Below are 14,116 nucleotides of genomic sequence, written 5' to 3'. Positions count from 1 at the left end.
TGTGTGTGTGTGTGTGTGTGTGTGTGTGTGTGTGTGTGTGTGTGTGTGTGTGTGTGTGTGTGTGTGTGTGTGTGTGTGTGTGTGTGCTCGAACAATGAACGGCGACAAACACCTTGCCATGGCCATTGTCGCGCGGGTCGTCCCAGGTGATGTGAAAATTATATGTTGGTCGTACAAAGGCCTCCGACGTCCTTGGCTCCGCCCCCGACACGAAAAGGAGAAAAAAAAATTCGGTTCAGTTTTTATATTGTTAGACACCTGAATCCTTTGTGCCCGTCCGATTGTTGTACACATTATATAGGTACGTGTTAGTATATACGTATATGTATTTTTATACGCGTTATTATTATTATTATTTTCGTGCGAGCGTGCGTGCCACACCGCGAATATAATAATAAATAGTTATAATAATAATAATAATAATAATATATAAAAGCCCTTTTTACGATTGTCGAACTGATTGATTGCGACCAAACTACACTCACCGCGTTGTTGAAAATATTATAATAGTATAACAATAATAATAATAATAATAATAATAATAATAATAATAGTAGTTGTAGTAGTAGTAGTAGTATTGTACAATGATGATGTACGTTGGAGGTAATTGGAGGTGGGCGGGGGTGATGGGCAAACGTGAATCAAGTCGCTGACCGAGCACTTGTTCCGCTGACGAGTGTATTATTAATATTATTTGTTTTTACACTGGCCGAAAAAACGACGTGAAACAAAAATACGCTCACAAAACGTTTTTGTTCGGCCCGGAACAATTTATTATCATTATTATTACTATTGTTAGAGGTGGTCCGAAATTGATCCATCAATAACTCTGCTTTATAGAATGACAACGAGGACGACGACAACGAAATATTATTTATAAAGCCCGGCTTATATAATATTATTATTATCATCATAATAGTTCAGCCACAATCGACAACAATGACACCTAAAAATGGGGTCCGCGCGAACGACATTGTGTCTAATATGAATTGTATTTCGATAATGAATTCATGTACAAATGTTTGTTTTTCAAGAACAACGACACTACAACACTGCCGAGTGCAGTTGTATTGATAGTTATAATGATAATAATAATAATAATATTATAATGCGTTTCCCGCACGGTTTACCGCCGCCGAAGGAGTTCCCAAGATGTTGACCTAGGTATAGATGGGCAGATAAGTACCTAGGTGGTATACTTCGGTATAGACGAAATTCATCATTCTGTGTGTGTGTGTGTGTGTGTGTGTGTGTGTGTGTGTGTGTGTGTGTCGTTTTTGACATTTTCAGTGCGACCAATGTGTCAACAGATGTCAGGCGTCAGCAAATGATCGATGGTGAATCATTTCAATTCATACCCTATGACCATGATATTGTTCAAATTAGTCTAAAAGAGAATAATGACTTTGCTAGGTAAACATTTTTATCCGAAATTGTCCTACGAGTTGGTTCCCAATTATCGATTACAGGTAACATACGAATTGGTTCCTGGGTTCTCTGTGTGCAACGCACGAACTAGTCCCGATGAGCTTTCATAGCGATAAAAATTAAATTGACTTTTCAAGTTGTTATGATAATCTTATATTCAACCAACAAAAATGTCTTTCCCATTTTACACAAACTTAAGACCGTCTAGAAAGATGTTGCAATAGTCAGTCTACATTGTACGATAAATGTAATTATTATGCATTTGTCAATGCTAATGATAATATCAGTATTCGTATTGACATATTGTATCATAATAAGTGGATTGATTACAATAAATAATAATTAATGTTTTTAAATAAATTAACAAATTAATATTACGCATTTATATAACATATTATATTTTTGACAAATTCTCAGTTCAAAACATGGCAGTCGTTCAATTTTTTTAAATTATCGCTAAAATAAACCTTTCCTTTTCAGCGATCTATTAGATATATTTTATTTAATATCTTTACCAGACCTTAAAATAATAAAACTTAGTAAAATATCATAAAAGAGTACTAGATTACAAATTGTTATAGATGAGAACCAACTCGAACAGTTGTATAATGGTCGTCGATAAGTAATTTTTATCGTGAACCATTTGTACAATTTATTTAGTCCGGGAACCAATTCCGTATTTAGCCCTATAAACTAGTTCAGTTCTTCTATGCTCTTAAGTAAACACAATATTTGTAATATAACTGCGTAAGTGCCATTTTATATAAATTGTTTGGTTGTAAAAATAAATAATTATAAAAATCGGTACAATTATAACTGTTTTGAAAGAAACGTAAATAATATGGTTTTGATGGGGCTGACCGGCTGAGCATCGAGTTATGTACTTAAATAAAACACTTTATACTCATAAGTATTTAGATTTAATTCACATTTGTTTATTATTATTTATCATCTACCTAATTATTATGAATTACGATCAAATGTTGATGTATACATACATATTTTTGAAACATTAAAAATTAACTAAATATCGTTTGATATGACATATTATTTGCTCTTATCTATCTGCACTATGTTTGATTGATATTTAATGACAATGTACAGAATATTTTAAAAATATTATACATTTATAAGTTTAAAAGGAATAACATGGGGAAATATGCAATTGTTTTTTGTTCCAACGTTTACTTGATTTAAATTTCAAAATTGTAGCAAAATGTTGAAACCGTTGCATTAATAAATTATATTATTTCCAATACCTATACTATTATTATTTCAATACGGAATGATTTTTGTATCACACTTATTTTTCTACTGGATTTAGCAAGGACCCTTCTTGCCTTGATGCACCCATCAGTTTAGTTCATAGTGTGAAAACTTGTAGATAGAAATCTGTAGTAAAAATGTGATGATTCATTTCAGCATTCAAATCTATCGAAACACCTAGGATAATAATATGACAATGACCTACTCGCGATAACGAGGTGTACACTTGAAACCTAACCTATACTCGTATACGTATGTGACAGAGCGACTTGCTCGGGTTTTTTTTTTTTAAACATTATTCCATTTTATCAGTGACATACAGCGCATTGTCGCTAGGCAATGGCTTATCGTTGCTGTCGTAACGTTTTTTGTTGTACACAATGTTGTTGCATATTAAAATATCATATTACAAAAATTCAAATCACACTATCGTGCAGTTCACGCAGAGGTTTCGCGGACTAGTCGGTGACAGTTTACACTATTATTATCATCGTCGACCGGCGTAATGATTACGTACGACACATTATTGTGTTTTTCGATGATTTGCAGTTCCACCGTCGTCGTATTCGCCTCGTAAGTGTACTTTTATTATATAATAAAATATTGTAATACGACCATTATAATAATACATCAAGGTAGAGAAGTGCACAATTCGTTAAGTTGGTTGGATGATAATGTTTTTAGTTTTAGTAGATATACTTTAAATTTCAAACTTTCATTTTTTTCACCTTATATTCAATTAAAAGTAGAAGATTGGCCCGCCGGGATACCGAAACGTTGCCTGGTGGGCTCATCCTCGTATTATAACTCTGGGCCGGTGTACTTGGATTGAAAGTTATTCGATAATAGTTAACTGCTCGTCATCTTGGTTTGTTGACGTATCACGATTTTGGCTGCAAATTCAACTGCACTCTATGTGGCTTACATAAATTAATTTGTTAATTAATTTATTTTCAGACTGTTAAAACTTGAAAGCGAACCATTTTTAAAGGGTAGAATATATTGCTGCGTGACTGAGTTTGAATAGTGGCTGATTATTAGTTTGCTTGAGTTCTCCTAATGTCTTAGGTAATAGAAACTGCGGCTAAGAGTTTTGGAAATCCGTAACGTTATGTACATAAGCGCAGTCAACGTCACTTTATTTTGCGATCAAAAATGTTTCAACTCCTAGGTATGGTCATATAAATCAAAAAAGGCGAAAAGAAAATTCACTCAGTACCGAAAGTCTAATTTCAATTTTGAAAACATGTTTGAATTTCTTATTCTCTTCACTATAGGTTTTGCAGGAAATGGATTTTCGATTTGTTGTGTTGTTTAATTAGTATTTAGTATAGCACATTAGCACCAAATAAATTTTCATGTTTTTGCAAATTGAATTTTACTGTAATGTAAGAAAAAAAAAGAAAAATGTTGAATGCATTTTTGGCAAAACACAGAAAAGAAACAAATTCAAATATTTTTTCAAAATTAAAATATTGGACTTCTCGAAATGTGAAAATAACCCACCACTTACAACACCCATAAACTAGAAACTTTTGTGTACTATTTAAATTAATTTTTCTTTAATTGATAATATTTTGTTGTATACATGCATGGCATTTTGGTTGCATTTAATAAAACAATCTAATAAGTTTAGATTTCGAGCGGAGCAATAAATGTATTGATTTTAAGATTATGTGTACAGTTTACGGCACGGATTTTGTAGTAGTAAAAAACTAGTAAAATTGATAACAGTATGTATCGTACTTAAAAATATCAAAAACTGCACATAAAAATTTTTAAAAATTGAACATGCCGTTACTTTAAGCTTACCTAAATGTTTAAATACTTAATGAACATAAATAATTAAAATTTTACAATGATTATAATAAATCAGATATAATATTATATAAATATTTTCACTAAGATTTTTATGCGAAACACAAACATAATTATTAAAATGTATTCCTATTTTGAGTTAACCTAAATCTACTGTTAACTATAATAATAACTGTGGTTTTCTATAATACCTGTATGTTCTTCCAATACTTATATGAATATATCCTTTAAAATTGCCAACATTACCTTAAATGAGTCCTGCAGCAAGCCTAGACATACTTAATCCTATATACAGTCATACCTACTCCTATATACGGACATACTTACTCCTAGAATACGTGTTACGTAGGAGCAAGGGTCCGATAAATTACCTGAAAGTGTTTGTAAGCAACAAGAAGATCGAGAAACCAGCACAAATCTTGCCGATCAAACAGGTAGTCAGCACCAATCCGGCCATCGCGGCCGACCAGGGAAGTCCGACGAGAATGACGTTCATTGACGTGTACTTGCACGAGGCGACTGACTACAGCGGCAAAAATAACCACGTGACCGAGAACTACGACAAGCGAATCGTCGGCGATGACAAAACAGTGACCAGATATCCGGTAGATGACGCGCTCGTGCAGCGAATGTGTTTGGACATCGCATCCGCGGTGCATCGGCAGATCAGTGAACAGACGATGTGTGCCATTGTGTCTGATACCACCGCGTCTGGGACCACCACGCACCGGAAGTCGGAGCAGCAGAAGAAGAAACAGCAGCAGAAACAAGAGCATCAGCAGCAGAAGCAAGAGCAGCAACAGCAAAAGCAGCAGCTCCAGCAGAAAAAGCAGCAGCAGCAGCAGCGAAAGCAGCAGCAGCAGCAGCAAAAGCAGCATCACAAGCAGCAGCAGAAGGATCAGCAGCACGAGCATCTGCACAAGCAGCAGGAGCACAGGCAGCAGGAGCACAGGCAGCAGCAGCAGAAGGAGCAGCAGAAGCCACAGAAGCGGCGGAGGCATTCGTTCCCGAAGGTGTCGCCGCATCCGGTTCGTTACATCGAGCGCAAGGAGTCGGGCATCGTCACTACCGGACCGGAAGACCGGTATAGCAACGACCCGACTGTTGCGCAAGTGACCAGCGTCGGCGTGGTCGAGGAGGACGTGGACGACAACAGGCAGGACGAGGACGTGGAGCAGTCTGGCAAAGTGTGGGAAGTGAACATGGTCGACGATCACGTCATGTTCAATTCGGCAAAAAGCCACGAGCAACGGCCGGAAGCGTTCACCGCCGCCGCCGCCGCCACCACCGTTGCCGACGATTATGACGATAGCAACCAGACTTCGTAGCGGCGTACTGCAGGCTTCTCGGTGCACTTGCAGTTTCGCGGTTACACACCACATTTTTGTCTTTTTTTTTCGTTGCATTTGTGCCACTACAATATTATAATTATTATTTTTACTATTAATATTATATTACGACTGTGTACATGTTAAGTTGTCGGTGAAATGCAGAGATGTAACAGCGACGCGAGAAAAACATGTACGTACATTAAGAAATATATAGTGTTTCATATCGTTATATGTTGTCCAAAACGTCTTTTATAATATACCTATAGCATCTATAACAAATGTCACCTCGCCAAAAAGTTAGGTTGAGATCATATACGTCATAAACACGCCGATTAGATCGAGTTACGCAACCTATAATAGCGTAACGTGTCGCTTCATACTTTGAAGTTCTAACTGTAGTCTACTAGTCCACAGTTATCATTCGTGGGTGTTATTTTGTTAACAAAATAGGTAAATTATCAATAAAATATAAAATAAAATACAAATGGTTTATCTGTCGTAATAACTAATACTGTGAAATGTTTAAAGAAATATTTAAATGTTCAGCTGCATATTAGCGCTGCACGCTGTAAGCGGGTGGGTAAATGGTTAAAATAGTGGGATATTTTGATGGGATTATATATGCTCCCGTCGGACCTGACTAATAATGTTATGTGTATATGTTTTGTTAACAAAAATTATTACTGTAAATACCTATGTTTTGACCAAAATATGGTGACTTTATGATGGCTAGGTGCTGTGTTTATTTGTGTATCAAATGTTTGATAACATAATAGTAATGTTTTATAAGAATCCAAGAGAAACACAATTAAATCAAAATTAAAAATATTTTTGAAATTGCAGGTACATAATAGACATAATCGAATGGTATGTGTTAAACAGAAAATTTAAAGTAGTAAACGTTTTTCCTCTACACCAGAGGTTCCCAAACTGTGGGTCGCGACCCAAAAGTGGGTCGCGATTATACTTTTGGTGGGTCGCACTATTTTTTTAAATAATACAAAAATATAATCATCTATTACTTTTCGTTGATGTTCAAAGTTCAAATTCAGTTTTATCGTCAATCCTTATCTGTGAGTATGACAATTACGAGTTTACCAGCGGCCGTGTCAAATACTATATATTATACTTATTATACATTTTTTTCGTAATTACATAAAATGTAATAAAATAGTTTAATTTTCTGTTGTATGGTAAAAAAAAAAAAGGTCATTCATTGATATTGTGGGTCGCTATATTTAAAAAAAAATTCAAAATGGGTCGCACAATAAGAAGTTTGGGAACCTCTGCTCTACACATAAATTAATGTATACTATAATTTATTCCCTTGCTACCATCATTTTTTGTTAATATAGAATCAAACTAGTGCGTTGGAATGGGAGCATCGAAATGTCTGGAATCAGAATAACCCAGATTTATCTAATAGATATTTTATGGAATATAAATATTTAATTAATTTTTTTGTTTTGTTTATATTATAAGAATATAGCTGTACATAAAACCACGGAGTCACGTTGGCGGAGCACCACATTCATTTGGACGTTCATCCACCAAGTCCTTGAAGGGGATGGCGTGACGTGGAAACATACTTTATAATTTCATAAAATAGAAAATAAAGATAAGATATTATAAGAAATTTAATGTTTAAATACATTTGGTAGGGGAGAGGCTCAAAACAATATAATTTGAGTTAGTCTAAAAAAGACAATTAAACTAGTTCTTTTAAAGGTTTCAGAAAACTGAGCGAAGGCACAACAGGAACCAGACACACCACGACACACGGTATTTCAAACTATGATACAAACATGACCGTATCGAATATAGTACAGAGATTAATATTTGTTTTTTTTTATAATAACAACTAAGTACAAACTCATCTGCAGAGGGGCCATATTTGTGAGAAGAAATTGAACGGACTAGGTTACTAAAAATAATAATAAAGAAAGGAAAAACAGGATATCCGGCGGGGTTACATGGTATTTAAATTTATTATAATTTATTCATAATATCTAAAGTCTCGATCCTTGTTGGTGTGGTCTAGTAAGGCTGTATACTAGCTGTGTTGATAAAAATGGAATGAATCTGTTACTACAGAAAATTAAACTGTAATAACTAATTAGGTTACAGGGTATTCATTATGAAATTGATGATATGATAGTTATAGAACTCATTTTTTTACGAAATTGCTCTTTGTTATCAATTTATCATAATTAACATAATATAAGTGGCACGTTTATTTGATGTCGTTAAACCAGTTTTATATCCATTAACATATACCTACTTGCATTGTTACCGGTAACTACTTATTTAGGCACTCAAACTTCCAATATTTGAATATTTCACAGTTTCACACTATCTGCGAGGAAGATGCATGACTATGAGTCCGTGGATTTTTAACCATTCTGAAGCCATCGCATAAAATTATTGATAGAATATTATACAATGAGTTATCACGTAAATTGTAAAACAAGTTATTAAATCAAAATAATTAAACAATTTATAGAAAAATTGAAAAAAATTGAAAAATATCATTACCTAACAGTAATTCAAAAGAACAAGAACAATATGTATAAATGTTATATTATGCTGTGATCGATTATTGAATTATCGACATATAATTGTTACTGAATATTGTCTTGCTACTTTGCTTGAAGGTACCTAGACGTTCAACTCAAATCACTGCTCCTATTTCTGTCCCTCATGACCTCATGCAACCTAATTGTTTATAACTAACAAGTCACTAAGATAGTTAATACGGTAATGTGGTCATGTGGATCTTAATTTTAAATTTTTAAACCTATATTTTTGTTTTTGTTTTTTTTTCCATTCTCTTTTAGTTATGATTATGGTCGTTTAATTCACTTCACACTACATACTGGTCGAAATATTCCTCTTAACCAGTTGCTCTGCAGTGTGGTCCATTACACATATTGTACAGATGTACACTATATATTACTACAAGCCTGGGCAAATTAATGATAGGTTTTAATTGAATTAGTTAAGTTGATATAAAACATTTGAAAAGGTTTTAAATTTTTATAGTTATCCTAGTTTTTTTTAACTTAGTTAAGTTAAAAGTTACATGGAAACACACAATATTAGCTTATCAACCGAAGTTATTTATTTTTTAATATACAAATAGTCAATTATATAGTTTTAAATAATAAAAGTAAATGTTTATGCAATATGCATCTTCAAAAATAATTTATTACACTTATTATTTAGTTACTTATAAATTAACGAAATTGGATTTGATTAAAAGTAACTAATTATTTATTAAGTCTGTACCTATATCAACTAAAATGAAGCCAATGAAAATTAAATTAAAAAAAATTTAAATTAATTTAACTTTAACTATTTACATTTGTTTATACACAGTCTTGCTATGTAATATGTTGTATATTTTGTATCATTCAAATGAATAATGAATAATAATAATAATATTTGTGACAGTGGGTTTATAATAATAATAATTATTATTATCATAAATATTATTGAGTAAAAATTGCACACACCTATAATGTAAATAGGATTCCAGCCCTTGGTGGTAAATAAATAAATAACAATCAAAGAAAATAATACACTGTGAAATTTGTTTTAATATATTTTTTCCTCGCTCAAGAGCAAAATTAACACGTTCGATTTACGGTCATTCTCGTCGTCGTCGATCAGTGGTACATGGGGTTGGACGTGTCCAGTTTGCAGGATTTGACCTTGATGCTGTTCAGGTCACTGTACAGTCTCTTCAGCACGTCAATGAAGGACGAATCGTTGGAGTCGCAGCAGAGCATGTCCTGCCGATTGACTGCGTCTTCGGAAGGACAGCAGTCGGGGATGCTCGGGCACGCACCCCCACAACCACCCATCATACCCCCACAGCCGCTGCTGACAGCACCACACGGGCGGGCCTCGTCGCGCATGCGGCACAACTGTCGCTCCAAGTCGGCGATCTTCTTCTTCTTGCACCGCAGGTCATCGGCTAGCGTGCAGCGTTCCCGCTCCAGGCGTTCGACCTTCTCGTCCTTGGCCCGGTTGTTCGACTCGGCTGAGTGCCGCAGTTCGTTCACTTGGCACTCGTTGGTCCGCACCTGGCACTTAAGCGACTCGTTTTTGGAGGCCGCCAACCCGTTGTTGCGTCGCGCTTCGGTCAGCTCTTCTTTGGCCCGGCACAATTTTTCCGACTCGGCGCAGTTTTCCTCCTTCAGGGCGCGCACTGCCGCCTCCCCCTCGCACTTCTCCCGGGCCATCGTCTCCCGCAGCTCGACTATCGCAGCCTCCAGCTTGTTCGCGTTTGACCTAAGCTCGGCCGATGTCCGGACGGCCGTATCCAGCTCGGCTTTGGCGACTCGCAGATCTCGTTCCTTGTTCTCCAGCTTTTCCGCCAGCGCACACCGCTCCCGCTTCAGACATTCTTCAGTCTTCTTCGACCGACACTTGACGTCCGCCGCGTCGGCCATCGACCGTTCCAGCGCACACTTGGCAGCACAGCAAGCAGCACACAAACGTTTGCACTCGGCCTCGCTCGCCGTCAGCGATTTCCTTACGTTTTCGCAGTCTTCTTCCTTCGTCTTGAGCGTTTGCTTCAGGCTGTTGACTTGACACTTCAATTCTTCCACACGAGCCTGAAACGAAACGAGTGGAAAAGTGGTGTCATATTATTGCACTTTATTATTCATTATACGACCGTTGGGTCGGGTTAGGTCATTATTTTATTCTGACGACGTCCAAATAGTGGGATATGAATTCGTGGTGGTGAAATAGATTTATATTGAAAATATTGAGTAATATGCAATAAATTAGCATTGAGTTATATGTGATTTTGAAGCCCTAGGTCACACGTTCTATGATGTCATAAAGAAAATGGAGTACGTTCGGGCAAGCATTTAGAATGGATTCAAAGGGTGTTTGAATTTTTCAAATACTGTGCCTAACGTTACACCCATTACATTTCCCTATTGCAGATATAAAAGATGTAAGATATTTAGGAGAAGTATACATTTTTATTTTCAAGCAAAGGCCAAGTCTCTGTCGAATAATGTCGTTGTTACATTAGTTTTAATTATATACTGCTCTGCTAGTCACAAACATATGCTACTACGTATATTAGGTAAATTCTTATTGTGTTCCAAAAATAAAGTCCCTTTATATGAAAAAAAGCCACTAAAAAATATCCAACGGAAAAAAGCTTAAAAAAAAAATTATATATAAATGTGAACACATGCATACACCACTCCTAATAAGTAATTAGTAATTACCGTGTGGAGTGTACCTATCACAAAATATAATATATTATAATGAAAGTAATGTCATAAATTATTAGGCATTTGTAATTTTTGTATAGATGTAGTATGTATTTACCTAAGATGTTATAAGTATACCCCTGATGTTTTTTGACTTATAACTTGTAACACTGTGTATTATATATAGATGAGTTCATATTTATATTTAATTTATTTTTACTATTACAATTAGTTTTTTTATATATAATTAATAATGAAGTATAAACCATATTCAGACTTAAAATTATTTATATTTGACTTTTTTCATTGAATAAATGGGTAAAACAAAATGCATCTTATTAATTGAGTATCTGCATATAAAATTGTCTATATTGGCTATAATAATTTATGAATTCTTAATTACTAATTAAGAGTAAAGTATAGGTACATGTGTTCACATTAATATTTAATTTTTTTTCTGGGCTTTTTTCGTGGACTTTTTATCCGCCTACCAATGTAATACAATTCAAACTTAGCTTGCTTTCACTCCACACTAATAATATTATTATTGACCTAGTTTATTCTTCGAACAATCGACATCAAATTTCAATCAATGTAATATGTTTAATGCATATTTCATACCTTTATATTCTCATCGTTATTTGCAGTATTAATATACATTAATAATATATTAATTTAATTAATTTAAAATAGTTTAATAAACAGATTTATAGTTTTAAATACCATGTTGTTTTGCTATGCTCGTCTTATGAAATCCGAATTTGTCAACACGCAAACTGGATTTGGGTTAACCGAACCATGCGTATCTACTAATATGTATACTATATTTTTAAGTAAAACTACGATACATTAATGTTGTTGTTATAAATGGATAATTTGACAAAACTCGTTACTTGTCGATACACGCGTCCGTGTATAATATCACTATTATTTGCATTCGCCAAATTATTATAATATTTAAAACCAACAATAATAAGTCGGGACATTTGTATTTGTAATATTACCTAAATAGAATCTTCTGCACCTATTGATGAAAGATCCGTAGGTGCATAATTCAGTCTCAAACGTGGCATTTCAAATAAAATTTATAAATTAGGTACTAGGTACGTAAAAAAAAATCGAAGTAGTGAATCTGATTTTCAATATAGAATATTTTTTTGACCGATATATTAGAACCGAAATTATTTCAACGACTGTTGCAATCATCGATGAGGAAGGGATGCAAACAGGGTCATCCACATTTTCACTGATTTCAACATTTTTGCCTTTTATTTGTTTTGTTCAATTTAATTATTATGCTAGATATATTTAAACAGAAAATGTATGTCCGCGGCATTATAGTGCATTACCAATATACAAATTGTTATAAACTCATTCTTATAAACGTACAATTACTTTTGAAACAATATTTTTAACTCAAAATAATCGGCGGGGGGAGGGGGTGCTAATTAAGGACTCGGGCGTGCTCAGCGCCCCCTGTCACCTCTGTGTGTGCTCCAACGGAGGGAGCTAATAATTATCTTAATTAAACTTACTTGAACAGTGCACAGTTCTTTTTGGATATTGACTTTACACGATTCCAATTTCTCAATTTCGGCGGTTAGTGCTTGTTCTTTCCGGATTAGTGTGTTTAGCTTCTCAGCGATACAGTCATTTGCGTTATGCAGTCTAGTGTTTTCGGATCGCAACATGCATTCTTGCACTTCAGCTTCTTTTATCTTTTGTTTCTGTTTTTTGATGATATTGAACACATCATTGTTCGATTGTTTCACTTTACAATCAACGTCTTCTATCCACTGTTGTAAATTGTGCAGTCTGCATTTTAAATCGTCTCTCTTCGAAATATCTTTGTCATATGTGAGCAAATTCTCCTTAAGTACGCATATTTGACTATTTTGACAAGCCAATTTGTCTTTCAAATCTTGTGTTGTTTGATCTCGTGACATCTAAAAGGTAAAAATATTAAACATAATTTTATTTTCCTCAAAAGGTTATTTAAACACATTTATACTTACATTAAATTAATTTGATAGAAATTTAAAAAAATTTTATTTTCGTTTACTGTAAGTTGTGTTTATAAAACTAATTTTTTTATGTTGTTTATAACAATTGCACAGTTTACCAGCCAGCATAGCTATTATGATATATAAAATATAAACAACATGTAAAAATAATAATACCATTTATTTCAATACTATATTTCACATATTATTAAGTAATAATATTACAATTGCATTTTTAATTATATTTTATATATTACATATATAATTTTACCTATACTGGTCCAGATATTACGAAGAAATAGTTATACAGCTATTAATTTTAGTCTGTGAAAAAATAACTAATTCTCATTGCTTTAGTATACATATTTTTCTAGGACTATCGTCAAACTGCGCTACGAAAAATAAACGAAACAAGTGATTGTTAAAATATATTGTTTGATACCTATAATAATATTCAAGCAAACAGTTTGAAGTATACATTGATATTACAATAATAAATTGGAACATTTATTGTTAGTTTTTATTGACATATTTTGCAGCAGGTTTTTATGTCTTCGGTCATCATTTAGATGACAACTATATGAGATATTATTGTTATTCATTGTAAATAAAATTCACAATATTTTCGTGCATGTTTAGTGATTCTCAAAAAGTCGTATGTAAACGCGAACAAACACACAATTAAATGCGGCGCACTTTGTCGACGCACATAATATACACTACCATAATATGACGTACTATACATTATACCTGTGTATGTGTGTGTGTGTGTGTGTGTGTGTGTGTGTGTGTGTGTGTCTATTATAATATAGGACGATCGGTCGCATAAGACTTCTTGCCGAAGGAAAAACGGCGTGTGCGTGTGCGGCGACGCATGGTTTCTCTCGCGTGTGGATTAATTCCAAAACACCGTCCGCATGCACGGTATACGCGGTATATGCCTGTATACCTCCAATATTATACATTATATGGGCACCAGTGGAATCTGTTACAATAAGGGTCCGCGGCGGCCGATCCTTTTCTCAAAGTC

The 14,116-nt window shown here is 34.3% G+C and overlaps 2 protein-coding genes across 2 annotated transcripts; one reads left to right on the top strand and one right to left on the bottom strand.

The window, feature by feature from the left end:
* Window positions 1-4,880: 4,880 nt before the first annotated feature.
* On the top strand, window positions 4,881-5,840 carry LOC111038865 (myb-like protein I). The gene has a single exon (XM_022322126.1). It carries the CDS (start codon window positions 4,998-5,000, stop codon window positions 5,838-5,840), a length of 843 nt encoding a protein of 280 aa, XP_022177818.1. The 5' UTR covers window positions 4,881-4,997.
* Window positions 5,841-9,509: 3,669 nt separating this feature from the next.
* Window positions 9,510-13,029, bottom strand: LOC111038862 (GRIP and coiled-coil domain-containing protein 2-like). Its single transcript, XM_022322124.1, has 2 exons — window positions 12,619-13,029; window positions 9,510-10,465 (listed from the first exon to the last, which is right to left on the bottom strand). The coding sequence occupies exons 1-2, from the start codon at window positions 13,027-13,029 to the stop codon at window positions 9,512-9,514; spliced, it is 1,365 nt and encodes a 454-aa protein (XP_022177816.1). The 3' UTR covers window positions 9,510-9,511.
* Between the last annotated feature and the right edge of the window lie 1,087 nt (window positions 13,030-14,116).

Source organism: Myzus persicae, unplaced genomic scaffold, assembly GCF_001856785.1.
Source record: "Myzus persicae strain clone G006 unplaced genomic scaffold, MPER_G0061.0, whole genome shotgun sequence".
NCBI lineage: Eukaryota > Metazoa > Arthropoda > Insecta > Hemiptera > Aphididae > Myzus > Myzus persicae.
Note: the sequence above shows the minus strand (reverse complement) of the source record. Positions and strands in the feature narration are given on the sequence as shown.

Coding starts and splice junctions, on each gene's coding strand:
- LOC111038865 (XM_022322126.1), top strand. CDS start 4,998: ATGACGTTCATTGACGTGTACTTGCACGAGGCGACTGACTACAGCGGC.
- LOC111038862 (XM_022322124.1), bottom strand. CDS start 13,029: ATGTCACGAGATCAAACAACACAAGATTTGAAAGACAAATTGGCTTGT. Junction 10,466..12,618: donor AAGAACTGTGCACTGTTCAA/GTAAGTTTAATT, acceptor GTTTCGTTTCAG/GCTCGTGTGGAAGAATTGAA.